General features: G+C 28.1%; 1 protein-coding gene across 4 annotated transcripts; it reads right to left on the bottom strand.

Annotated features, from left to right (window-relative positions):
• Nucleotides 1-2931: 2931 nt before the first annotated feature.
• On the bottom strand, nt 2932-25071 carry LOC111621409 (glycerol-3-phosphate phosphatase-like). 4 transcript variants are annotated; one of them, XM_023363530.1, is made up of 5 exons: nt 24940-25071; nt 14443-14502; nt 6939-7086; nt 6703-6847; nt 2932-3342 (listed from the first exon to the last, which is right to left on the bottom strand). In XM_023363530.1, exons 1-5 carry the CDS (start codon nt 24964-24966, stop codon nt 3159-3161), a joined length of 564 nt encoding a protein of 187 aa, XP_023219298.1. In that variant the 5' UTR covers nt 24967-25071; the 3' UTR covers nt 2932-3158. The 4 variants fall into 4 exon arrangements, with proteins under 4 accessions (XP_023219298.1, XP_023219299.1, XP_023219297.1 ...); XM_023363531.1 differs by lacking the exon at nt 24940-25071 and adding an exon at nt 17234-17239; XM_023363529.1 differs by lacking the exon at nt 14443-14502 and adding an exon at nt 16757-16816 and having other exon boundaries at nt 2935-3342.
• Nucleotides 25072-25386: the final 315 nt, after the last annotated feature.

Genomic DNA, 25386 nt, shown 5'->3' with positions numbered 1-25386 from the left:
TCTAATTCCATTCGGAGGAAAATTTTGAATCTAAGTAACGTTACTTCTGTTCCAAACCGGAAGTTCGTATATAGTTAATCTGGGCCTCCTGTTCCTAAGCTTTTCATATCTAGTCTCGACTTTCATTTATCTAACTTCCTTCTCGAGATTAAGGAAGAACAGAGCAGACAGACGTACAGGCGGACGACAGTGGGAATTTATAGGTCTACAATTTTTCAAATTGCCCAATAATTTTTCTATAGACGCAATGTTTACAAAAATTTACTTTCCACGTTTATACAATTTATTGCAAAAATATAAATACTTTATCATCACATAAAAACAATTATTCTCGCATTTTTATTTAAGTCATATAAATTTTTTAAAACTTTTTCCGCACTGGGGTAACTAAGAAAGCCCGTTTAAGCAAGCCCATTATGGGTTTGGTCAGGTTCACAATGGGGCGGCCGGGTAGTGAGAAACTGGACCCAATATACCCCGACGGATTAACATTAGGAAACGAGCAATTTATTGTGACATGGTCACAATGCCAGGCTACAATTTTTAATTTATTTAATTTAAAATATATGCTCTCCACCTCAAATTATTAGTGGCTTGCCCCTGTACATCATACTTTTCCGTCAGCAATGGAGTCGTGCAGGTCATCTATCTATCTCCTTTCAGTGGAAAGTTTTGAATTGAAATAACGTGACTTCCAGTTTGCATCGGAAGTGTATATATATATATATATATATTTAATTGTGCCATTTCATACCGTCCGAGTATAGCGATAAACGTGACAATGGTAGACAAAAATAACTAAACTCTTTATAGGTTTTCGTTTTAATGTTTTTCATATTATAATATTTTATATAACTACGAAGATTATCTTACATAAGGGTTTATCACACCGAATGACCAATCTAACACATTTTAAAAATTCTTTATTTCTCAACTGTATACAATTTAAAAAATTTTAAAAATGTGTTAGCTTGGTCACTCAGTGTGATAAACCATTATGAAAGATAATCTTTGTAGTTACAGTAGAACCTCCATTATCCGGATTTTCGATTATCCGGATTGTTCAAAATAAACAAAAATTTTACGAATTTGATGATTTGCACTTGGCGAATTACGACACTGTTTATGTACGTGACGGAATGCATAACTTTTTTTGTTTCAACAACGTCTCACCCAGCACAGTGGTCGTAAACTCTTAAATATATTTTACGTAGTAATAAAAATATAACTTGACATACGTGTTTATAAATAATTTATATTCAAATTATATCATTTCTATGACCAAGGGCGGCGTAAGGCATGGGAAACGTGGGCCACCGCCTATGGCTCACGGTCCGAAGGGCCTGGCGTTTCGAAGGTTTATCCATTACTTAAAAACCGCGAACGTGACAAAAAATTTTACTCGTCATAAAACGATAAATGGTTTGTCAAATTTTTATTCATAAAAGTGCAGTTTCAACTGCTTTTTATTTTATAAAATCTTTCTTCTTGCGCCACAAGAGGGCGTTTTAAACAATAGATAGTGTGTTAGCATTGGTCAGTAGTAGTCCAAATTCAATACGAACGTTTGTTTCTTGAAAATTTGATCACGATTTAAATACAGTATTTACTTTTAATATTACCGATATGTCATCGAAAAGAAAACTTGTTGTATTATCATTAAAAGACAAATTAAAGTATCTGTTTCGATTATCCGGACTACCTTCATTCCCAATTAGTCCGGATAATCGAGGTTCTACTGTATATAAATCAAATATTAATACTATAATATAATAGAAGGGTTAGTAGTACGAAATAATCTGATAATCTTTATGGTTGTTCTTATTTTTTGTCCGAAAAATGTTTTAATTTATAGATAAGTTCAAATTTAGGTGTGTAAATTAATATACAGTTTACAATTGATAAATCTCCATTAAATTATACAAATTTACTTTAAGTGTGTCTATATAAACTATATAAATCGTACACAAAAAATAGCATCTATTACTATCACATGAATTCTTATAAAGTTACCAACGTTTATATTGATAAGCCCTGAATTTTTTGGGAGCCACTTAAGTTTTAATTTTAATATATTATACTAAAGTAAACTGAAAAAACAAACATGGCTTGTTACATATTTCGGTTCTGTTATGTTTAATATGATGTTAGAGTAATTAAACAGGATAGTAACACTTTGGTTGATCAGTTTATGAACTAATGGTGTAACACAAGGACAGTCTCCTCTGTGGACTTTCTATGGGAAACTGATCAGTATTTAATGTTAGACACACGAAAACACTAAAACCTCCAAGTAGCTTTGTGACGGTCAAGCATGAACTCGGGACCGACTATTATTTTAATATGTTATTTTGATGCAGTATGGTACTTAACGTCAGTATCAGGCATAATATGGTTTCCATTCTAGTCTTGAGTTAAATGTTAATTTTTCTTTTTTAATTAGATTACTATTTTGTATATAAAATAAATATTTTTCATTACTTTAATTTTGTCTCTACAAATAATAGTCATCTGTAAATATCAAACAGTTGGAATTATTTAAATATTTTTGGAATAGATAAATAGTATTAGTAATAATAGCTATAGTTAAGAAACACGGAGCCTAAGAAATTCTGAATGTGTTTATAGTATTTTAAATTATACTTTATAGCCTCTAAAAATATGCTGGTCAGTTATTTATTAATATAAGAAGATTAAAGAAAGCAGTCAAAAAAGAATGAGTTATGTTCCAAATAGATATCTGTATATCATCTCTATATTTCAATAATAAATGAACAATAGTACTGATAAATTTTTACATGTAATACATTTATTTTAATACGCTAAAATTCAGTAATACAATATATAAAACTAATATATATATTTTCATATACTAAATTAATACAACAACAACATTAAAAATACTTTATAACAAATATTCATCACAGACTAATACTGTATTTAAAATACTGTGCAAATCCCTGATAAATACAATACATAAATGCAATAAAGCACTCACTTAGTTTTTTACTTTGATTATCACAAGTTTTGCAATATTTAAGTTTTTGAATTATTAAAAATAATTTACTGAATTTTAAAGTTTATTAAGCTCTGCAATAAAACATTACAATAAATACTTTAGAATAAATTAACAACCTGAAATAAATTAAATTTTATTATTATAATTTAAGCAATTTTCCTAATTCACCTAAGCTTTGAATATAATAATCAGGAACTAAATTCTGTTCTTCAAGCTTCTTGCTCTTTTTGAATTCTTCAATATCTTTTAAGTTATGAGTCCCCGTTAATACCAAAAGTGTTTTCAAATTATTGTTTTTTCCAAGCAAGATGTCAGAATCCAACCTTTAAAATTTAAAAAATTAAGTAATTTAATAATATCTATATATTCATACTATCAGTACTTATCAGAGTTATTACAATATTAAAGTTTATATTCATCGTGTGTAATATTTTATTTCATGATAATTTTAATTAATTGTAATTCTTATTAATGACTGTACTTTTAACCTTTGACTGGATACATAAATTACATGTGCAATCCAGTATAACTGAGCTGCAATATAAAAAAATTATAGACCTATAAATTCTCACTGTTGTCTGTCCATCTGTCTTTAACTTAATCTTGAGAACAGAGTTAGATAGATGAAAAACAAGACCAGATATGGAAAGCTTGGGAGCAGGAGACCCTGATTAACTACATAAGAACTTCTGATGCAAACAGGAAGTCACGTTATTTCAATTAAAAAATTTTTCCCCAAAAGGTGTAGGATAGATGACCAAAATGACTTTATTGTTTAAGGAAAAGTATGATGTACCGAGACAAGCCAATACTAATTTGAGGTAGGAAGTATATATTTTAAAGTTAATGGATTAAAAATATGATTAAAAGTAGCAGCTCGGCATTATGATATGATGTCACAATAAATAATTGCTCATTCATTTATAAATACCATTTGATCAAGAAAGTTATGAATGAAATTCTTTCAATAGTTGTGCTGCAATTTGAAAAAATAAATTGTAGACCTATAAATTACCATTATCATCTGTCTATCATTCCTTAATCTCGAGAATGGTGTTAGAAAGATGAAAGTCGAGAGCATATACTTTGAGTTAAATAAATTAAAACTATGATTAAAAATTGCAGCTCATTCATATCACAATGCTTTTACTATCCATTCAATTGTTTACTTTTTTGTTAGTTATAGCATCAACAATTGAAAGTTAAATTCTTGTGTATTACCAGGGCTTTTGAAACAATTTTGAAACTTTTGACTCAATTTTTTACAAGCATTATACAGATACAGAATAAAAATAGTAATGAACAGTAAGACAAAACCTATAAAAAGTAAGGGCTTACCATGGCTGGTTGTGTTTGTGTTAACACAGCTTTATTTACCCATTTAATTTTTTTTCTTTATATTTTAAATGAGTCAAAATTTATGCTCAATTTTTTTTATGTTGTTTGGAAATGATACGTATATGAAAAAAATGTCACAATGATCATCTGAAAAAAATTTGAATGATATGAAAATGGATGAATGAAATAAAATTTAAATTTTGTTAACTGTTATTAAAATTTAAATTTCAGAGTTAGCAAAAATTCATAACATTCTATTTACTTTATTAATTGTTAGTAATGACTATTAATTAATTCATTACAGTATACAATCCAAAAAATGGACTGTGCTTAAGTCCATATTTACTGTAATTTCATGTAGATAACCCATGGGTTATCTGTGTTTGAAAGGGAATGTGAGTTATGCAATTGGGCAGGTTGTATCCTGATTTTAAATTCCAATCATGAATTAAAGTTAATTCACATTATACAACCAGCCAGTGGGAAGCAATGAACCCACCAATTATCTATTCATACATTCATAAGAAATGATATTAGGTATTTAGCTATAAACCCCACTGTTTTTATGACTCTGATCTATTTGGATAGATTTAGATTTAATTTTTTAACAAATATTTGCAATAAAGATACAGATTAATCTTCAGTCTAATACAAAATATAAAAAATGAAAAATAATAAAATATTATTCAATAATTATTTACAATTTAAAATAAGATTTAAGAAATATTTTTAATATCAATAAAATTATTTTCTGTTTAATTTTTTCTGAGTTTAATTATTGTTGCTGGACAGGAGGAAATTAGTCATAAAATAAAAATGATAAATCATATTTAGTTTTGCATTCAATTTTCATAATTGGGACAGTTCATAACACCTACAATTGAATTATGGGGAGGAAAATGAGTACAAGAGTAAATTTCTCAGTAACCATTTCCCTGTTAAGGCTAAATACCCTGCATACAAGGTGACTTCAAACACATCTTAGCAAAGATAATACATAAGTGCATGATTAAGTACTTGTATGAAGTCCACTATAATAAGGTATTGTCTTTGCTAATGCATGCTCAGATTGAAAGTTATTTAATATTTTAGATTTTATACAAATGTTAGTTTAATTACTGTAAAACAAATTTCTACATTACAGTTTAAAAATAAAACAAAAAAGTCATCTGTTATGCATTGTCAACACCATAGCCTCAGGGCTTGGGGATATAAAAAATGGCTAACAAAGTAATCCATTATCTTTGTCTAATCTGCATCACATGTGTAAAATGGAATGCAATATAAACTATTGCAAAGAGCTTTGAACTTGTTATTCTATTCATAGTAGTTAAGACAATATTTGGCTTTGTTTTTCAGAAAGAGGATTCTATCTGTTTTTCACATAAGTACTGATTTTCTGTAACACTTCAAATTTACATTAAAACTTATATCAACTGTTGGGAGTATTAAAGAATTTGATCCTAATACACTGGATTTTTGGAAAATATATGAAGAATGCTTGTGATTTTATCTACCTGCAAACAGTATCAATGATGAACAAAGGAAAAAAAAAGGACAATGTCATACCTATAATGTCAAATTACTTAATTCCAATCATTTAAAGTAGCCATATTATAGCCCGATAATTAGGCGATCGTTTGGTGTTGTTATTATCTACTCGGGCTGTGAGTTGATGATTATATATATAAAAAAAAAGGATTCTTTGAACAGTAGTTGAATCACAGACTTACTTACTGATTAGATTGTTGGCTGGCCTGAAATTAGTGAACAATCTGAAATGTGAAGAAATAACTGGATTGTTAAAAAATCACTTCATCACTGAACCTAATGAAATAATACAAAGGTTTTATTTTAATATAATGAATCAGTTATCAAATGAGACAATTTCAGAGTATATTGCAGAACATTGTCATCTATGTGAACATTGTAATTTTGTAGACCTGGACAATATGCTGAGAGATAGACTAGTATGTGACATTTGTGAATAAAATATTAGAAAAAGACTCAGTGGAGCAGACATTAAGATTTGAAACAGCCCAGAAAATTTGTCTAGCAAACAAAGTAGTAAACAGAGATACTTTCACATTCCTGACTTTTAATACAAATATGTACCATAACTAAGAGTCAAATACTTAAGAAAACATATAACAATTCAGATAATTCTGGATAGGAAAGTTTATGCACTAATGGGTTAAGGACAGTACAGCAAGATTTTTGAAGAGACATTTACGTATTTAAGATATTACAATTATATTAATTACAATACATCATATTAATGAAAACAATAACTACCTTTAACCAATCTTTTATTTTATTATTTAATGCTAAATATTTATTTTTACCTGTCACCAATCATAATGCACCTATTTGGATTTAAATCAGGATGACTAGACTGAACTGCTTCAAATATAGGACTATATGGTTTACCACATATTATGGGATTTCTTTTAGTAACATTATTGATGGCTGCAACAACTGGCCCAGTTCCTATTCATGAATAGATTAAAACAATATAAATTTAAAATTGAATTTTATAAAAGAGAACTAATAATTAAAAATATATTTCATTATTGCTTACCAGGAACAATTAAATTTTTAATTACAGGAAATGCTTCATCAATATTTGTTGCCAAGAAAAGGCAATCTGGATTTCTTAAATAACTGCAAGCTTTTAAAAGTTTAAGAAAATTAAACTGTTCATCCAAGCAAGCAATAACTGCACCAACCTAAAATAAATATTCTCATTAAGTATTAAAATAATGGCACAATGAATAGATCAAAAACTATCATATTTGCTTATACAGTGGGTGATCAGTTAACAAACAAATCAGATAATGAACACTTTTGCAAAAGATTTTTATGATCGGACAACGAACACTTCATTGAACAAACACAAGAAAAAGCAATGTAAAATAACGAATACCAATTGGTCTTCCTTTGTCTCTGGGCAACAATTCGAAACTTTTCAGAGCGCAGGCGCAGGAGACGTCAACATCAACATTCTACCTAGTATATACTGATCGGATAGTATTCCCCCGAACTTTGAAACTCTCCCTTGTAATTCCAGCCTTTTATATTTTTTACAGAAACAATTCTTTTACGTTTTCTTCTGAAAATGCGGATTTATGCCAATATCTGCTATTAAAGATCTTTTGAAGAAGTGGGAGAATGTCAGAACAACAGTCTTAAAATGGCATCCAAACCAGGTTGAGGTTAATAGGCCTAGGGATCTCTACAATTACAATGCTATTAATTACTTCTGAAAAATCATGAAGAAGACAGAAAAGCAATCAACATTGGACAGATTCTTTAACCCCCACAAATGGAAAAAACATGACTAATAAAAATGCAAGACTGTGTATATATGTATTTTTATTATTACATATGAATAAACATAGTAAGAAAGTATATATTTTTTATTTTTTTGGGGTCTCCAGAACAAATTAATCAAATTTCCATAGAAACCTATGGTAAATCGATAATCGGTTAATGAACAATTCGGATAATGAACAAAGTCTTGGAACAGATTATATTCATTAATCGATCACCCATTGTATATATAAAATAATGAGATTAATCTGAAAGCAATGCTTTCAGATTAATCTCATTATTTTATATATACAATACATTATTTTATATATACAATACATTATTTTATATATACAATACATTATTTTATATATACAATACATATTTTATATATACAATACTAAGACCGCTGATCTTAGATTACAAATTACATCTCCATCAAATTTTTCCAAGGGATGCTCCATAAAGCTATATGCTTTTATCATTATCATCAGATAAATAATCCAAATTCATCAGCAACTGTCAAGTCAATTGATTCAGCTGATGGTATTTTTTAGATAATTTTTTAAAAGTTGATAACTTAAACTAATTATTCTGGTTCAATATCACGACTTGGTGAATTTATCAACACTTGGCAAATAATTTCATCATCCACTTCTAATTCATACAGATATGCATTTTGGGCTTTCGCCCCTCTTCAGTCTGTTACATAGATAGGTTGTATCTTGTGTATACAGTATCTGTCAGGCACCTTCCGTACTTCCCACTCCCCTTCCCTTCCCCTCCCGACTTGATAGCCTCCCTCACATGCCTCGTAACTTGTAAAGGCTCACTCTCCGAGTGTCACACACAGCCTCGCCTGTGACTGTATAAGCATTCTATTTTGATAGTTGTAACCAGTTTTTATGAATGTCAATGCTTGGATTCTTGTTAATATTATTTTTGTCTTAATAATTTCGTAGCTTTCCTTGAATTTTCTTTTGTACCAATTTTTCATTTTACCAAACTAATTCGTCAAAATTTATTCCAGTTTTGATAAACTAGTTATATAGGATGGTTATAATTAAACATGAGGTATTCAGAGCTCTGTGTAGAAAGAGCTAATGGACAAAATGTAATAAAATTTGGTATGCATACCTTTCTGACCCTGGGATTTTTACTTTGCAAATAAAATGTTTACAAAATTTCCCAATAGAAGGAAATTTAGAGTTAATGTTTCTGAAGTTTGCATATTAGATAGGCTGTCAAAAATCTGTGCAATATAAAGAAATTGAAACACAAAGTGTATTGAGTTTTTGTAACTCACCATACATTATAATGTCACAATAGGTAATGTTACATATTTACAGTCCATACATGGAAATGTTCAAGTATCAATTAAATCAGACTAATTGTTCTATTGTATGCACCCTCCATCTTACTGTTTTAAAGCATGCATTTTGACAAACACTGTGCTCAATGCTAAAATGTAAGTGACTCAGATGCAATTATTTTGAATGTAGTGAAATTCTGCCTTTCAAGGAAGAAACATCACCCTAATAAACAAGGCTCTTCAAGTATCCCCATGACCAAAAATCACAAGGGGACAAGACTGGTGACTATGATGACACACTGTTGGAAATGATCAAGTAATCGCTCTTTTATTCGTAAAGTCCTGACATAATAACCTCTGCACATTGACACTGAGAGTGGTGTTCCATCTTGCATAAAGATTATTCAAATGATTTATTTGTTGAAGTGTAGGGATAACAAAGTTTTGAAGTATGTCTGTCTCCACATCTAATTGCATTAACAAATCTGGTCATCATGCCCAGATGTACTATTTTCTTCAAAAAAATATGATCCAATGATGAATAATTCTGCAAACCCATACCACATTGTAATTTTTGGTTGATGCAAAGAAATTTATTGATAAACATGTTGGCTTTCTCAAGACAAACATGGCAGTTGTGAGTGTTCACTATACCACTCAAATAAAAATGGGCTTCATAGTTAAAGAATTTACCATAGCCACAAATGACATGAGAAGTGATTTCTGCTGAGCATAATCATCAGGAGCAATTTGTGACTGATATATCCTACAGCAGGTGTGGCCAAACTTTTATCCCTTAGGGGCTACGTTTTTGGTAAAATATAGTCTGCGGGCGACTATGAATATGGGCAAACAATTTTAGGATTTTTATATGCATATGCGTTAACATTCATTTGCATTGTTCATCGGGATAAATACAAACTTACCCATACAATACCCATACATACCAGTATGGGTATGTTGCACAGACAGTCTATTATTGTAAGAATAAATTATCGAATTAAGATTTTTAAACATTAATTTAAGTGAAAGCAAATTGTTCAACTTTAGCTTCGCAGGCTACTTTCAAAACCTTTGCGGTTGACCGCAGTCTACGTGTTGGCCATCCCTGTCCTATAGGAATATTAATTTGGTTGTTGGTTGGTTTACAAANAAATTTTTTTTTTTTTTTTTTTTTTTTTTTACAGCAGAGACCGACAATATACACGCGGATGACACAACTCACAAAACAAACAACCATTCATAATTAGAAAATTAAGTCTCATTTAAATACTGGCTTCCCTTCAATGGTCAAGCCATGTTGCCAGCTAAAACACGCAAAAATTAAAAAAAATAATATTAAAGTAGCCAAGACATAGACAAATATTGTAATGCCACATCACTAGCGGACATTTGAAATTTGCCGACTAGAACGGTTGGTTAACCGATGTGACAATTAATCGGGAGTCGGATAATCGATGCTCTACTGTAGTATTTTTATTTATACATATAGGAAATTTATTTTGCATTTTCTATTAATCAATAATTCTGAAGTAATATTACACATTGAAAACTTTTATTCTGGGAGTGAAACTTCATTTTATAACAGTAAATATAGGAAAAATTAGAATTTGATTTATGATGACTTGTTTAATAATGGTTTTTCTAGGAACCAATTACATCATAAATGCAAAAGTTATAATATTGACAACATATTTTAACTAATCTTATTATTCATTTTAGATGTAAAATTCAAAGTTTGAAATATAGTTGAGAAATTAAATCAGTGTTTCCAATCTGGGGGTCTAGTCTTAATACTTTCAATATCATCAAATTTTCAGTATCCAGTAACAAGAGACTGATGTTGAATATACGAACATCAAACAGCACATGGCATGGATATCTGTGAAGTTTATTGAACATTAAATATACACCTTTAAAAACCTTAAAATTCCAGTAAAAAAAACTTTAATAGATAAACATTTTTGATCTATTACTAAGATCATTTTCAGATCAGAAGTTTATTGAAAAAAAGGGGGGAAAAAAACGCTTAAAAAAATTATTAGGAATTTATTATTTGATGGAATTATTCTTTTTCTTCAAATACAGTAATACCTCGAACTTACGCAATAGGTGGGACCGAGCGATAACCGCGTAAGACGAATTCACATAGGTCGGGGTATAATTTCGCAATTTGTATAAAATCCAAGTCGGATGTATGTAAGCTAATAAATGTTCTCGTTAATCTTCACTCGTCTTTTGATTCGTTCACAGTTACAATAAATCACCACATAGAGTCTCTTAAGTCTCTATAAATATAACAAACACAGAAATAAATAACACAAAATAAATTGTAGCTATGTGTCGATTTCGCGTGACATGTCCAAATGTGTAAGCTGAACAATAGTATGGGGGAGTGAGTAATTAAGAGTTGCGTGGCGCTCAAACAAAAGACGAATTGACAAGATTCAAAAATCGCGTAACTCCGGGTTCGTGTAAGTCGAGATATTACTGTAATGAACTGACACAAAACTAGTGTGACAGCATGTTAAAGCTTGTTATACCCTATTCATACTGTACATTTTAAGCGGGATTAAGGTTTACCTCGTTTACACTAGGTAATTAAAGCAAATTATTCACTTAGCCCTCAAGCGGGTGTACTCAATATTACATTTTAAATAAAATCAAACTTTTGCTTATTTTTGATAAATCATCATAAATTAATTTATATTTAGAAATTTAAAATATAAATAACTTATTTAAAATGCATAAGACGTTAGTTAGGAATTATTAACATTTATTATCAGTGATGTCATTGTCATTGGCAGTACAATTCTCTCAATGTTTATATCACTTTAGTGACAGAACTGTGGTAAGAATGGATTCTCAACAGAAATTTATTAATTATTATTATTATTATGTGTTGGGTTTAATGGGTTATACTCGGTACACACCGGTGGCTGAAGAGTTTCGTTTGTTCGAACATTTGTACATCTNATATTACATTTTAAATAAAATCAAACTTTTGCTTATTTTTGATAAATCATCATAAATTAATTTATATTTAGAAATTTAAATCATTTAAATTTAAGACATTAGTTAGGAATTATTAACATTTATTATCAGTGATGTCGTCGTTGTTGGCAGCACAATTCTCTCAATGTTTATATCACTTTAGTGACAGAACTGTGATAAGAATGGATTCTCGACAGAAATTTATATTATTATTATTTAAACTTCTTGTACTGAAGCAGCATATACATGCTATCAGAGAAGAGTATCGTTTGTTCAAACATTTGTACATCTGTTTCCGCCATTATTTTTGAACTTGTGGCAGACCTAGAGAAAAGCTTAAAGCGACTTAAGCTTCTTTGAGAAAGCAATTTAAACTGAGCCAGTTGTTTGTAGTTAAACCAGTTTAACGTTAAGTCAGTTCCATTCATATTTCATACCTTAAGTTGGCTTAGTCATTTAAGCTGGCTTAAAATATACAGTGTGAATAGGGTATTAGAGAGATGATATTGATTATAATTCCACTTCTGATAAGTGCATTTTTGAAAAACTGTTTTAGGTAAAATTGCATTTTTTATGTAAAATCATAATATGCAATAAAACATGGAAGTTCCCATTTAAGAAAATGAAATTGATCCTATTATCATCAATTGTAGCACCATCTATAATATAATTGACAACTCATCATGTGGCCCCTTTGAAGAATAACATTTTTGGTTCAATGATTTTTTTTGTAGAATGTATTTTTTCATGTTATTCCAGTGGACTGATTAAAATGGACCACACTATATTTTTTCCTGTGTTATTATGTTTACAAAAAAATTTTTACTAAAATTATTTTGCTAAAATTGGTACAAATTTATTAAAAAGATATATTTTTTATTATCAAATAATTCACATTCACAAAAGTTACAATATACACAAGTGCAGAAACATGTTTACTTGTGTTTTCTACCATATGCTAATAAGCTACTGGACATTACATGAAATACGTCTAGTAACTTATTAGCATGTTCTATGCAATTTTTCCTGACGAGGGCCTCTGAAAGATGGCTGAAAATGTTTGAACATTAAACCTTTTAGTGTATGTTTGCTGGAATTATCGCTTAGGTGTGAAGTGGTTGTTTTAGTATATATTTCCAGTTTCTTTGTCAGTTTTTATGTCTGATTACATGAAATGTCTAGTTTCATTAGACAGATATTGAAATATATAACCTTTTCAGTATTTACAGAAATTAAGTTAGCATTTCAAGAAGCAATCAGAAAACTAGATTCTGAAAGAAATGTCTAGGTATTTCTTGAAATAGCAAATTTCAGTATGTGGCTACAACATATGCACATGCACCTACACACACATTATATATACAGTTGAACTCTGTTATAATGAGCAAGATTTCTTTGCTATAACCATTATTCATTATATCCGTGAAGAGCAGTGACATAACTAGGGGGAAAATGGGCAGCTGCTTCAGGTGCAAACACATAGGGGTGCCCAATGGCAGCAAAATTTGTAGCAAAGCCACTGATAATTAGTGAAATCTATCTTTTAATTTTTAATTCTAAATAAGTTGATTAAAAAAAAATATATGTAATTACATTTTACTGTATTTTTATTAAGAGTTATATAAACTACAATATAATTAATATTTAACAATTTATTTTTTTGTGATTAAAAATGATACTAATTAATAATATGCCCAATTTCAGTTAGTCATTTCATCTTACAAATCTTAAAACTGATGATTGCTTTATTTTTGATAATGTTCATGCTGTCAAAGATGACAAAAAAACTTTCTACACACTTGGATTTTTTTCAGCACCACATTCTAACTTGCAAATAATTTCTACTTATTCATAAATAGAGACATTTTCTTTTCTTCAGAGACATCTTTCTCAAATAAAGGTTTGTTTCTAAATAAAGTATATGGTAATTTTACAATTGTAGTGATGATTACGTAAATTCCAGCATAGTAGTGCTGGAAGTTAGGCAAGAAAGAGTAGGGTGGTCTGCAAAAAGAAATTTACGTGATAAATAGGTCTTTAATAGGTCATAAAACTAACTATCCAGTGGTCATAAAACTAAGTAACCCTTTCATTTTTATCTCTTCCAAGAATTTGGTATCACATTTCTTACTACTTGAACAATTAAGAATGTTTGCATGTTTGTATAACTACTAAAATTTGCTCAGTATATCCATGAAGTATCCTTTTTATAACTGCCATATAACAATTTTAATTTATACATATTTCCATACATTTTGTATGGAAATATGTATAAATTAAAATTGTCATATGGCATTTGCTCATTATAATCATAAACTCATTATATCTGTGTTCATTATAACTATGTGTATATAATATATAAATATATATATATAGTTGAACTTGATAAATATAATTCATTTCTCATTATTCTTAATATGTAAAAAAGTAAAAGAACTAATAATTTATCAAAAAACAATAAAATTACCTCAGGATCCAAGGTAACATTTTCAATATAATCAGTCCAAGTACTACTCATAGGTTCTGGCTAAAATTTAAAATTTATTACATTATTCTTTTTTTAATCTACAGTGAAAAAAATATACTTTTAATTAAAGAAAAATTATTAGAAAACTCTCTCCATTATAAAATATTTTTTATATAAATTACAAACATTTAAAATATCCATATATTTTTTGTATCAACTGGATATATAGATTACAACAAAAAAACACATCTTTAATATGTTTTGGGACATCTTAATACCGATAACAATATCTTTGATTACAATTAGAATACTATTGTTTCAATATTACTGTAATTTTGTGTATATAATCTGCAGAAGCATATATCCTGTAAAAAACTGCAAGAACAAAAATAAAACTTTCATATAACCAGCCCTATTATAGGGCTGGTTATATGAAAGTTTTACCTCCAGGATGACCATTGAAAGCAAGAGAATTACCTGATAATTATAGTATGCAGTTTAGAAGTTGCCATTTCAAGTATTAAAATGTTGCTTTTTCTGTTTCATTTCTATTAACAAATCATTATAGATATACATAAACAACCAAGTCCAAATATTCTATAATAATCATATTAATTTCCAGATTATTCAGACTATACATTATGAAATTATTAATAATTAATATAAAATAACTTTTTTCTAAAGGTAGGCAGTTAGATTGTTATCTTATACTAACATTAACTAATAACTACTGTACAATAATTTTTGAATTTAATTTAATAATTTTATTTATACAAATATAAACACCACCAGAAACCCAATACATAGCAAATAAACACCCACATTGCCGTAAATAATCAGGCTATCATTTGGAAATAATAATTATGAATTACAAATCAGAATCAGAAAAAGTTTATTGTCTAATGGGAATTACTTCCCTATTACAAGGGGTTGTAGTTTCATGTGTCCATATTTATCTTTACTAAAACAATATTTTTCCATTAATTGTTTAATTTGCACTTATTACTCGCATACATATTCACATATTCTTTAATTTAATTTATTTTGTTATTATAAGTTTCTATTATTTTACAAAAATAATTATAAATATTATATAATTCTTTTTTACTCATATTGTTAAAATTTTTTAACAATTCTATTAGCGAGTTGCATTTATAAGTGCTATTTATATCATAATGTTCACGAAGTTCCTTTAACTTTGGACATGTTAATATCAAATGGTAAGGTGTNAGCAAGATTTCTTTGCTATAACCATTATTCATTATATCCGTGAAGAGCAGTGACATAACTAGGGGGAAAATGGGCAGCTGCTTCAGGTGCAAACACATAGGGGTGCCCAATGGCAGCAAAATTTGTAGCAAAGCCACTGATAATTAGTGAAATCTATCTTTTAATTTTTAATTCTAAATAAGTTGATTAAAAAAAAATATATGTAATTACATTTTACTGTATTTTTATTAATAGTTATATAAACTACAATATAATTAATATTTAACAATTTATTTTTTTGTGATTAAAAATGATACTAATTAATAATATGCCCAATTTCAGTTAGTCATTTCATCTTACAAATCTTAAAACTGATGATTGCTTTATTTTTGATAATGTTCATGCTGTCAAAGATGACAAAAAAACTTTCTACACACTTGGATTTTTTTCAGCACCACATTCTAACTTGCAAATAATTTCTACTTATTCATAAATAGAGACATTTTCTTTTCTTCAGAGACATCTTTCTCAAATAAAGGTTTGTTTCTAAATAAAGTATATGGTAATTTTACAATTGTAGTGATGATTACGTAAATTCCAGCATAGTAGTGCTGGAAGTTAGGCAAGAAAGAGTAGGGTGGTCTGCAAAAAGAAATTTACGTGATAAATAGGTCTTTAATAGGTCATAAAACTAACTATCCAGTGGTCATAAAACTAAGTAACCCTTTCAGTTTTATCTCTTCCAAGAATTTGGTATCACATTTCTTACTACTTGAACAATTAAGAATGTTTGCATGTTTGTATAACTACTAAAATTTGCTCAGTATATCCATGAAGTATCCTTTTTATAACTGCCATATAACAATTTTAATTTATACATATTTCCATACATTTTGTATGGAAATATGTATAAATTAAAATTGTCATATGGCATTTGCTCATTATAATCATAAACTCATTATATCTGTGTTCATTATAACTATGTGTATATAATATATAAATATATATATATAGTTGAACTTGATAAATATAATTCATTTCTCATTATTCTTAATATGTAAAAAAGTAAAAGAACTAATAATTTATCAAAAAACAATAAAATTACCTCAGGATCCAAGGTAACATTTTCAATATAATCAGTCCAAGTACTACTCATAGGTTCTGGCTAAAATTTAAAATTTATTACATTATTCTTTTTTTAATCTACAGTGAAAAAAATATACTTTTAATTAAAGAAAAATTATTAGAAAACTCTCTCCATTATAAAATATTTTTTATATAAATTACAAACATTTAAAATATCCATATATTTTTTGTATCAACTGGATATATAGATTACAACAAAAAAACACATCTTTAATATGTTTTGGGACATCTTAATACCGATAACAATATCTTTGATTACAATTAGAATACTATTGTTTCAATATTACTGTAATTTTGTGTATATAATCTGCAGAAGCATATATCCTGTAAAAAACTGCAAGAACAAAAATAAAACTTTCATATAACCAGCCCTATTATAGGGCTGGTTATATGAAAGTTTTACCTCCAGGATGACCATTGAAAGCAAGAGAATTACCTGATAATTATAGTATGCAGTTTAGAAGTTGCCATTTCAAGTATTAAAATGTTGCTTTTTCTGTTTCATTTCTATTAACAAATCATTATAGATATACATAAACAACCAAGTCCAAATATTCTATAATAATCATATTAATTTCCAGATTATTCAGACTATACATTATGAAATTATTAATAATTAATATAAAATAACTTTTTTCTAAAGGTAGGCAGTTAGATTGTTATCTTATACTAACATTAACTAATAACTACTGTACAATAATTTTTGAATTTAATTTAATAATTTTATTTATACAAATATAAACACCACCAGAAACCCAATACATAGCAAATAAACACCCACATTGCCGTAAATAATCAGGCTATCATTTGGAAATAATAATTATGAATTACAAATCAGAATCAGAAAAAGTTTATTGTCTAATGGGAATTACTTCCCTATTACAAGGGGTTGTAGTTTCATGTGTCCATATTTATCTTTACTAAAACAATATTTTTCCATTAATTGTTTAATTTGCACTTATTACTCGCATACATATTCACATATTCTTTAATTTAATTTATTTTGTTATTATAAGTTTCTATTATTTTACAAAAATAATTATAAATATTATATAATTCTTTTTTACTCATATTGTTAAAATTTTTTAACAATTCTATTAGCGAGTTGCATTTATAAGTGCTATTTATATCATAATGTTCACGAAGTTCCTTTAACTTTGGACATGTTAATATCAAATGGTAAGGTGTTAAAACGTCAGCATTACATAAAAAACATTTAGTTAGTAAACTTATATAAGTATTGTTAACATACAGCGAATATTTGTTTAGACGAAGTTGCATTATAAATCGTTTTATGTTCAAATTTACCGATTGCCATATATATGATTGCATTGAAGGTATTTCAAATATATCCAAGTACCACGAGTGATATTTACTGCTATAAAGAGAGTCCTGATCTTTTGTTATAGATTGAGCTATAGCTGATTCTAACATCAATGAATAACCTGTTTTCCAATCTTGAATTTTATCTTTAAATAATAGAACTGATACTCCAAAGGAATTGAAGATAGTTTGCAGCTTGTTATACCATAGTTGTTTATTTTTTTGTAGTTTACTTTGTCTAATATTTTCATGGTATAAAATAGTTAAATTATTATCACATTTGAAATTAAGTTTGTAGAAGAATTTGATAATTCGCTTTAATATAAACGGGAATAACCATATTCGATTAGTTTCATGACGTAGTGCATATCCCGGTACTGTTCTTTCTATGTGAAATAGTCTGCGTAGATAATAAATGTGGAATTGTTCGAGTTGGTAGAAATAGTCCAAGCACCAAATAGGACTGGCGTAAAATAACATTGGATTAATAATCGAGCTGTAAAGTTTCATATGTATTCTTAAATCTGAAGTTTTTAATTTGCTGCACAAAAATAGAAGGTTATCTATTGCTTGTTTAACTTTATTTTTAAGTTTAGATATATGCGATTTAAATGTTAGATTCCAGTCGAAATTAACTCCTAGGTAATTTATTTCATTCACTGTTTGTAGTAAAATTTTTTCGAGATAAATTTTTGTTTCATTGATGGATATTTTACTGTTATTCCGAAAGATAATTATTTTAGTTTTGCTTGGATTAATTGCTAAATATTTGGACTTGAAATACAAATTTATTTGGTTTATTTTCCTTTGGAGTGAGATTTTTGTCGGTGCTATCACGACCAGATCATCCGCAAACAATATATAATGGAATGCTTTATTTCCTATGATTACTCCATCATCTGCTTCAGAGAAAAGATAATCTATATCTGCCAGATAAAAATTAAATAGATATGGAGATAGTGGGTCTCCTTGAAGTACACCACGTGAATGCCTTATTGGTGGAAGAGTATTCTTATTTTGCTTAATCTTTATTTTGTAATTTTGAAATAGTAATGATATTGTTTCTATAAATTGGGAACTTGCACCATTTTCCTTAAGTTTTTGTTGTAGTAGTGGTACATATACTGAGTCGAATGCCTTTGTTATATCTATAAATGCGGCATATATTTTTCTATGTTTTTTAACTAAATATATTTGAATAATCATCATTAAGGTAAATATTGCAGATTCGGTGCCTTTATTTTTTGTATAAGCAAACTGAAATTCTGCTTCCAACTCATAGGTTTTGATCCAATGTTGAAATTTTATTGCCAGTATCGATGTAAAACATTTTCTGAGTGTAGATAACAGAGCTATAGGTCTATAATTTTCTGGAGACATTTGGTCTCCCTTTTTGTATATCATCGTCATTATTATTGAATTCCATGATTCAGGATAGGATAATGTTTTGTACATTGTATTAAATAGTTTCAATAGTTTTATTTTGGATTCTATTGATAGAATTTTTAAGAATTTAGATGGTATATTATCGTCTCCAGGGGTAGTATTGTTCTTGGTTTTTTGAATAACTTCCTCCAATTCGTTCATAGTCATATCAGCATTTAAATACTCATCACTATAGTAATTTCTTTCCGTTGGAATTTTTATGTTGTTTATGATGAATTTTTGATAGAATTTTTTCCAGTTTTCAAAACTTATTCCAATGTTACTACTTCCTAAATTATCTTTTGTTCGAAATCTTTTGATAGTATTCCAAAATACTTTGCTATTATTAGTATTATTAATCAGATTTAATTCAATTCTGCGAAGGTAGTTTTTCTTTTTTGTATTAATTAAGTTATTATAAGTTCGTTTGGAATTTTTATAATTAATTAAATTTTCATGATTAGGATTTTGTCTATACATTTTTAATTTTTGTTGCTTTCGGAGTTTTCCTTTGTGACAATCACCATCATACCAGATTTTTATATTTTTATTTTGCATATATTTTTTATTTTTGCTTATTATTATGTAATCATTCATTGTATTTATGAATGTTTTATATACTTCTTCACAATTGTAGTTAGTTACTTCCGGCATATTTTTTAATCGAGTATCAATTTCCGATCTATATTTATCCAGTTTATACTTTATCTTGAAGTTGTAATTTTCTATATTATTTAAATTCTCAGAAGGAAACAAGCGAAATTTTGCTATTGTAGGAAAGTGGTCTGAACTATCAAGATTCGTAATTCGAAATTCCACACAATAATCCAAAAGTTGTTCAGAACAGATAGTGAAATCTATTGTCGAAGCACCCATATTAGTTAAACAAGTGTGTTCAGCAGGAATATCCTGTTGCATTCTACCATTCAGTAAAAATAATCTGTGTTCCTTTAGTAACTCGATAAGATATTTTCCCAATCTATTAGTTTGCTTATCTTTTGAAATACGATTATTAGTTATGCATTGATTGGTTCCTTTATATTTTGAGTCTGTTAATTCACCAATCCTTGCATTAAAATCTCCCATTATTAAGATGAGTGGAGAAATATGTATCCAGCTTTCTAATACTTTGAAACAATTTTTTAAATTATTTAAATCATCAGGCTGAATATATGCTATTAATAATGTTATGAATTTATTAATTTTATCTTCTAAGATAGTCTTCAGTGGTGAGATAAGAATTATCATATAATTATTGAATTTTTTTATATCAATTATTTTCCCAAAGTTCTTTTTTATAAGGATGCATACTCCTCCGCTAGGCCGACCCGGACCAATCGGTTTCTGTGCTTGTATCGCTTCTATTATATAATCGTTGAAAAATTTTTTATTATAATATAAATTTGAAGTAATCCAAGTTTCTGTAATTGCTAAAATATCCGGTTCGTATTTAGTGCAAATTTTAACTATTGATGACATTTTATTTTTTATTCCTTGACCATTCCAGTTTACAATGGAAACCATTTGATTATTTTTTATGATTCTATTATAATGATTATATTTTTGTTTGTCATGGTATCAGCTGTTCATATCTATTTGGTCACTATAAGGATGAAAGTTGTTTACATAAACCAATTTACACAATTTTAAACTATATGTTATTTTTTCTTGATTTATCATTAATATATCGTTACGAAGTTTAACTTGATCTTTTTGTTTTCGCCATTCATAAAAAATTGGGAGTAACTTTTTCCTTCTTAATCTTGAGTTTTTGGTTAATTCTGGTGCCATTTGCATGTCTTTCCATTCATTTGATGTATTTCTTAGTTGTTTCTTTTGAATAAAAGTATAAAAGAATTTATCACGGATTTGCTTATTATTAAATATTATTCTTACTACTATGTTAGGTTTCTTTGTTATTAAATTTGTTTCTATTATATCAGATTGGGATATGTCATTAATATTAAGTACATTTGTCATAAACTCATATATTTCTGATGTAGATATAGATTTTTCAACAGGATAATTGTATACTATTACTTTTTTATAATTATAATCATTATTTAAAGAATCTATTTTGAATTGCATTAGTTCGTTTTCACTTTTTTGTTGTTCTAATTGTTGTTGTAAATTTTTAATTTCCTTCTCCATGTATAGCTGTTTTTCCTTGGACTCACGTATGTCCTGACGTATGTTTTCTATATCTTCTTTTATATAGACCATTTGTTCTAGTAGTTTATCATTAGAGTCCTTTATTAAATCAGATATTTTAGACCATAAGAGTGCCGTAGAAGTGTCAAAATGACTTGCAAGATTTGTAACTGAATTTGAATTAATATTAGATGACTCACCTGTTGAACTCAATAAATTTTGCTGGTTAGACTCTCTTATTTCTTCTTGCAAATCACTATTTAACTGTATTCCATAGTCCGTAATGAGTTTTGAGCTTGAAGAACCTGAATAATCTTGTTTGTTCTCTGTTCTCGATCTTGTAAGTGGCGGTCTTCCTCGCTTAACTGGGGATCTTTGCATAATGTTATTTTTTGAAATATTACTTTCCTCCTTTAACTAGAAGTATATAATATTAGTTTGCACTTATTTAATAATAAATTAATCAAACAGACTATTATTTGTCACTTCACTATCTTTATGTAAAGTTCACAAAAAAAGTCACTCACAGCTTCAACGTCCTGACATGCCCCCATTATGAATTACAAATGAATTTGGCACTTGAGGGAGGCATAGTCATTTGTAATTCATAATCATTATTTCCAAATTATAGCCTGATTATTTACAGCAGTATGGGTGTTTATTTAATTTTATTTAATTTTTATTTAGTAATTATTAAATTTAATTCAAAATGACAATTAATATAACCTAATGTTAATTAATAATTAGTTAGATTAATTAATAAATACATCTATATTCAGGTTCTTTGGTTTTAATGTGAATTTTTTGAATATCTATAAAATTAATAACATAACAAAAGTCATCACACAATAATTGTATCCATTGTCCATTATAAAAGTTGTCTGTTTACTCAAAAGAAGTGTTCTATAAAGAAATGTTTCTATGTTAATTTTATCTTATTTAATGTCTGTTTATATTAGTGTCTTTTCTTTCTGATGTGTCTATTAATTTAAATTTTACTGTGTAAAAAGAGAACTGATAGTTTTTATAAAAATTGAATGTTTTACTCACAAAATTAAAAATATTAATTTTACTATTTAAAAAAAAAAAATTTTTTTTCTAACTTGCAGCAATTTTATTTAATATTATTTTGCTATAAGTAATAGATATGTATATATCCATGGTGCGGTTTTCTTTATATTCCTTTTAAAAAATCAATTTTTCAAAAATATTTCCTCAAAATTGATGAAACTTCATGGGTTAATTGTACAGAAATATATGAGAGGAGCTAATGGGATAGAAAACAAAAAGGGGGGGGAAACGGTCTAAAAATGCCTTAGGGGACATAACATCAACACTGGGCAGATGTCGATCTAAAACTTAAAACAGGTTAGTTAACTATTGTATAAATATATCCAAATAACTATTGTAGTAATTTACTGTTGTAATAATTGAATTTACCAATTTATAGAAATGTAAAAAACCTGAAGAGGGGTGCAAATTACACGAAAATATTGCACCCGAAATGCATAGTAAATAAATAAATAAAGAATACGAATAAAAGCTTATGTCTCTGATTAAATGCGGTCCAGGCAAAAAACCGGTGGTTATTTCTGTACAATTAACCCATGAAGTTTCATCAATTTTGAGGAAATATTTTTAATATTATTCTGTTTATTAAAATCTCTTAAAATTAGAAGAATACTTTTAAAATCTTTAAACTGGCTGTATGCCATATTAGTGTATATATTAATTCCGATTCTTGGAACCACGGAGAACAATAAAAGAAAAGAGGCCCTGGGACCAGTGAGATAAGGGAAGGACATTCTTTGGCTCAAACCTTGAGGTGAACAGACGTCAAATGTGGTCCTCCAGGTTGCAAAAAACAATGACTGGAGAATTCAAGAGAGTTTAAAAAGAAAATTGGATGTTTATCGTAGTTACAATAAAAAAAGGTGTAGTAACTAGGTCCAAGGAGAAACTTTGTGAAGATGATGATGACAGACTTTTCAAAAAAAAGGTTCAACGTGGTATCCCACCCAAAATTGAGAAGTCCAGAAAAACCCCAGGTATTTCACTCCTTACTGTATTCTATTTTTCTAGATTCTCTATTCCCTATCATCTCCTTTCTTTCCCTAGCTTTAAGTTAGCACATAGGTATTAGTCATAGTTTCAGTCATCATTTATACTTGTTGTGAACAGAACATTTTGTAACTGTCTGCCAAAATATTGTTCGACACCGTATTGTAATAAATTACTGCGTAGTTGGAATCCAAAAGAACCTGTTCATATATGCAAAATAAAATACTTTGTTTGACTATACTGTTGCTTAATTATTGATACGTTTCCTTTGTCGATCTATGTACATTTTACATTTTAACATTTTTACATGTACATTTTGCATTTTAAAAACCAAAAAAACTTGTCTCACTAACTTCTACTTTATAAATGCATATTCTTTTATTGATATCCTTCTTCAGTCATATTTATAGTGCTCTTGTATTTCTTTGTGAAAGTCCAATTTCTTCTATGCCTATGATCTTTTTTGTATAAAATTTGCCAGTAACCTTCTTGCTTATCACCTTTATCTTTCATAACTAATATTGTTCTCATTTCATCATAAAGGTGATATGCAAGAAGATTACTGGCAAATTTTATACAAAAAAGATCATAGGCATAGAAAAAAATTGGACTTTCACAAAGAAATACAAGAGCATTACAAATGTGACTGAAGAAGGATGTCAATAAAAGAATATGATATTTGAAATGCATTTCATCAAGTAGAAGTTAGGCAAGTTTTTTTTTGGTTTTTAAACTCACTAATTGATCTGTGTATCTTCGGTTTAAAAATTTTAAAAGTATTCTCTAATTTTAAGAGATTTTAATAAACAAAAAAAGGATATTTTCAATTACTGATATGAAAAACAATGTAAAATATGATGATTGACTGGTTGAAGTGATAAAGGTATTGGTGTGCCATTCTGGGGACCCGAGATCAAATCTGGGCAGGTAAACAACCCCAAAACTTTTTATGGCAGTCCTGGATACATTGTGCATGTCTCTCATCACTCAGCTACCTCATTGTGACCCTGGCCAAATACACAACACACATGATTAAGAGTCCCTTTCAGTGCAGCAGAAAGTAAAAAAAGAAAAAAAAAATGAAAATATAAAATGTAGTCTATTCTCAAATTTAATAAAATAAAAGTTTTTGTATAAAAATTGAATTATTTGTAATATCTTATATTTAAATATAACATTTACCCCAACAGGAAGAGATGAAATTCCCATTTTGTTTAATTCTTCCTGAAGAGCTACTGAACCCAAAATATATGCTTTCTTGTCAAACTTGTTTGATTCAAGATAAAATGATAAAGCATAGCCAGAAGTAAAAATTTCATCCTAAAACANATTGAGAGAATAACCATTATTTCAAAGCTTTTTATAATAAACATTTATACTAAAAATTGCTTTCTTTTCAATACTTTATTGTATAATTCATTAAAATTGAAATACCACAGGTCTTTTCTCAACATTGTTGAGAAAAAAATATTTTTGATCATTGACATTTATCATTGTTAAATTTTCTTTATAAACTGAAATTGATTCTGTGAAGCAGGAAATAAATACTGAATATTGTCAACATGATCCCAATTAGAACATTAATCAAATTATATTTTATTTATATTTAGCCTACAGTAAAGCTGGTTT

The sequence above is a fragment of the Centruroides sculpturatus genome, unplaced genomic scaffold, assembly GCF_000671375.1.
Source record: "Centruroides sculpturatus isolate CEXI.00-Female unplaced genomic scaffold, Cexi_2.0 scaffold329, whole genome shotgun sequence".
NCBI lineage: Eukaryota > Metazoa > Arthropoda > Arachnida > Scorpiones > Buthidae > Centruroides > Centruroides sculpturatus.
Note: the sequence above shows the minus strand (reverse complement) of the source record. Positions and strands in the feature narration are given on the sequence as shown.